Below are 3,935 nucleotides of genomic sequence, written 5' to 3'. Positions count from 1 at the left end.
CCTCTGCGATGGAGGCCGAGCTGCCCCTGCCACCGCCGACTCGGGAGTCCAGGCGCTGAGGGTGGGAACGTCCTGCACCCACCCCAAAGAGCCAGTGACCCAGCATCAGCCAGGGACAGCACAAGACTGGTTTTCTCTCATTTTCGTTATCTCAATGGGTGAGGACAGGGCAGATTTCCTTCCCGCACCCACAGCTGTGCCTGGGGTCATTTTAAGCCCTGCCAACTCCACAGCATCCTTCAGATGACAGCTTCGCAGGAAAAGGCAGAAGAGAGGCACGTAGGATCCTGCAGAAACCCCTTCCCACCCCGGCAATGTGACCCACCACCGCTGGAGCCACCCCTCCAGCACGGCTTCCAGCAGGTCCCTGCTGCCGCCCGCTCCTCGCAGGGCTGGGCTGGGGAATGCTTTCGGGAGCAGGAGCAGGTATTTAAACCTACTTAAAAGGCGGAGAGTGACTGCTGGGAAAGCTGTGAAACACTCAGGTGGCACCAATGGAGACAAGTCCCTTTCCACAAACAGCACGTGATGGGTTCAGAGGGGGCAGATCGAGACAAGCCTTCGTTTCTTGTCCTGGGTGATGAGAACGTATGATGGCAGGGCAGAAACCCCACCGGCAATTGCTTAGAGCATGTTTAATTTCTTGCAGGAAACATAGCAGATGGGGGCACCTTCCTTCTCGAGAAGAAGTGGCCCAGAGACCACTTCTGCCCAGCCCAGAGCTCAGCACCAACCAGGCTCCCTTTATTGGGTTTGCAAAACATGCAGGATACCAGTGAAGGGAGGAGACTTAAATACAATAATATTATTAATAATAGTTAGAGTTCTGGCCGATCGCTACAGTTCCTGCTCCCCAGGGCTGGGCTACACTTTGGTGACACTGTCTGCTGGCCTCGCCTCGGCTGGCTCCTCTCTTTTGGGATGGTGGGGGAAGACCCCCACCCTGTTGCTGCGGAGTCCCACACACCCCGGTGACTTCTGCCCTTTCTTCAGAAGGCAGCAAGCCATGGAGCTGAGAAAGAAAAGGCTCGTCATGACCACGAGCAGAGCCAGATAGCTGGTGCCCTTGGGACGTGGACAAAGCCACCGAGGACTGCTGGTTATCTTGGCTGAGAAGTTCCTGCTCTTGTCCTGGTAGGCGCAGAGGGCTTCGTCCAGGTCCCGCACGCCCACGCCGGCCGCCTGCAGCATGTCCAGCCAGGCCAGCGAGCAACAGCTGAAGGGGTTTCCAGCGATGGACACATCCTTCAGGCTGTGGGACCAGCTCATGAGCGCCAGCTTTTCCAACGCCAGCAGGTTGTTATTGCGAACGTCCAGGCTTTCCAGCGGGGAGCAGAAAAGACCTGTGGGCAAAAGGCTCAAATTATTGCCTGAGAGGTCCAAGACTTTGAGTGTGTCCAAGCAGGGGAGCTCTGCCTTGCTGTCATCCATCTGGTTGCCCTTCAGAGAGAGTTTCCGCAGGGAGAACTCCAACCCCCCCAGGGCTTCCTTAGGCATGAACAAGTCCTTGTTCCCCGACAGGTCTAGGGAGAGCAGCGAGGTCTGCTTGAAGGCGTAGGGGTGCAGCCTGGTAATGTTGTTCTTGCAAAGACTCAGGTGCTTCAAGCTAGGCACGTTGTAGAAGGGGGTGCAGGTGCCTCCCGGGGCTGGCACATGAGAGCCCCCTCCCAAATTCCCTCCTTGATCGCTCCCCTGGCTCTCGCAAGGCTGGAGGCTGTTGGAGCCCAGATCGATCATTTCCAGCTGAGGCAGAGAATGGAAAAACCAGCGTGGCAGCACGCGGATGGCATTGCCATGGAGGTCCAGTGAGCGCACGGAGAGGGTGGCGCGCTCCAGCGGCACGGGCGAGTGGTCGCTGGGCTCCGTGCCGCTGGCGAGCGACTCCCCGGCTACGTCCTGGAGACAGTTCATGGCCAGGCTGAGGCTGTGCAGAGAGCCCAGGCTGTGGAAGAAGGTAAATGGGAACAGCTGGAGCCGGTTATTGCTGAGATCCAAGTCAGCTACATGTGTCAGACCAGCCGTGGTACGCGAGGTCCTATTAAGCCTCGCCATCTCCTCGTAGCGCAGTACAAACTCCCCCGGATGGCGTGAGCCTGGGAGCAGGGAAGCAATAAGGTTGTTGGAGAGGTTTAAGTGTGTGAGATAATGGGCTTTGGGGAGCTCTGGAAAATAGAGGAGTCTGTTATGGCTCAAGTCGAGCACTTGAAGCAGGTAGGGCTTCGCTCCCTCCTCCGAGACGAAGAGCTCCAGGGCGTTGTGGCTGAGATTTAAAACTCGCAGCTGCGTGAGGCTGAAGCCAGAGATACAGTGGAGGGAATTCAAAGCCAAGTTCACCACCTCCAACTCTTCCAGAGCCTCAAAAGCTCCCTCCTCGATTTCCATTATGTAGTTGTTGCTGAGGTCGAGCTCGCGCAGCCGTAGCGTGCTCCAGAAGATCCCTGCCGACAGCCTGGTTATCCTATTCCTGGAGAGATCGAGCATCCTCAGCTTGGTGAGGTTGCTGATGTACCAGCCTGCCATGTGGCTCTCCAGGTTATTTGCCGACAGGTCCAGGACCTCTATATTCCTGAGCAGACGAAAGGCTCGCCCGTTCGCGAGGTAATTGCGATCCAGGTGGTTCGATCCCAGGAGGAGAGAGCGCAGCTGGGGCAGCTGAACCAGGGTCGTGGCTGACACGGCTTCCAGCTGGTTGAAGCACACGTCCAGGTACTCAAGCTGCCCAAACCCTGGCATGTGGCCGCCCGACAGGTTTTGGATGAAGTTGTTGGAGAGCTCGAGGTACTTAACTCCTTGGCCAAGTTCCTTTGGAAACTTGCGCAGGCCAACCCCTTTGCAAGACACCTTTGTGGGGCTCTACAGAGAGAGAGGAGAAGCCGTCAGCATGAGGGGCTACAAACACAGCTCCAGCCAAGCCATCTGCTGTCCAAGATGAGCATGAGCAACGTGGAAATGAGCACCACTCCCCATGCCCAAGCCCGGGATGGGAAGGAGCCACACCACCTAACGCCCCTGCTCAGAGACCAGGAGCGTGTCCCCAGGGTTAAGGTGGGCTTTGCAAGACTCTGGCTGATACTGCTGAGTTGTTTCTGATGGTGCAAGGAGAAGGCTTAGTCTCTGGCTGTCCTCCCATGCACCCCAGCAAGCAAGATGGGCAAAAAAGTAGCATAAGCACTGAAGATGCAGCAGGCTGGCGGGGCAAACCCAGCCTCTGGAGGGCACTGGGGCAGCCAGGAACCAGTCCAGACCATCCCTGTCCTGTCTGGGCAGAGGAAGGGCATCGTCCTCGTGGGCCCCACTTTCCCTCTCCCTCCAAACTGGTTTCCTCCACCAGTTTGGAGTGGGGAGCCTGGACGTGGAACAGCTGGTTTCTGTCCCCGTTGCCGCCACAAATGTGGCGTGGGGGACAGAAACCAACTGCTCCACGTCCAGGCTCCTGACTGCCTTGCTAAAGTCCATGGCAGCTGTCTGAATCCCCGTCAGACCCTGCACTCCATCCTGCCTCTTAGCAAGCATCTCAAGCTGACATCCTCCTGGCAGGGGCTGCTGGAAGGTGCCACCGGCATGGCAGGGACACGGGAGCAGCTGGGTGCTGGGGACCGGCTAGCGGGAGACGGGCTCGGAGACAGGAGAGCAGAAAGGAGATCAAAGCTGGGAAGGTTAAAGAGATGGAGGCTGAAGGGAGGCGAAGCCGTGGGGAGGAGACGCACCCTGCGCTGCGCAGAGGGGTGCCTGCAGCCCCGCTCGGACCCAGCGATGCTGCTGGGGCCACCCCAGCCCAGGGGCTCCTCGGAAAGCAGCCTTACCTGCTGGCACGGCGTGGACCTGGGCCTGGCCTCCCCGTTAGACTGGGCTCTGAGAACAGATGGGAGCAGCCAGAGCAGCAAGCATCCTCTTTCAGCCAGCCGGTGTTCAAACAAGAGCATGTTGGGCTGTGG

The 3,935-nt window shown here is 58.3% G+C and overlaps 1 protein-coding gene across 1 annotated transcript; it reads right to left on the bottom strand.

Moving 5' to 3' along the window:
* On the bottom strand, nt 1-3,935 carry LOC140658651 (transforming growth factor beta activator LRRC32-like). The gene is made up of 2 exons (XM_072877325.1): nt 3,804-3,935; nt 1-2,853 (listed from the first exon to the last, which is right to left on the bottom strand). The coding sequence occupies exons 1-2, from the start codon at nt 3,921-3,923 to the stop codon at nt 865-867; spliced, it is 2,109 nt and encodes a 702-aa protein (XP_072733426.1). The 5' UTR covers nt 3,924-3,935; the 3' UTR covers nt 1-864.

The sequence above is a fragment of the Ciconia boyciana genome, chromosome 12 (genome assembly GCF_034638445.1).
Source record: "Ciconia boyciana chromosome 12, ASM3463844v1, whole genome shotgun sequence".
NCBI lineage: Eukaryota > Metazoa > Chordata > Aves > Ciconiiformes > Ciconiidae > Ciconia > Ciconia boyciana.
The sequence above is the reverse complement of the archived record's forward strand: the minus strand, read 5'-3'. Positions and strand labels throughout refer to the sequence as shown.

Bases quoted from the DNA above. Each gene is read 5' to 3' on its own strand.
- LOC140658651 (XM_072877325.1), bottom strand. From the start codon at position 3,923: ATGCTCTTGTTTGAACACCGGCTGGCTGAAAGAGGATGCTTGCTGCTC. The intron at 2,854-3,803 runs GTAAGGCTGCTT...CTCTCTCTGTAG, and splicing joins GGTCCACGCCGTGCCAGCAG to AGCCCCACAAAGGTGTCTTG.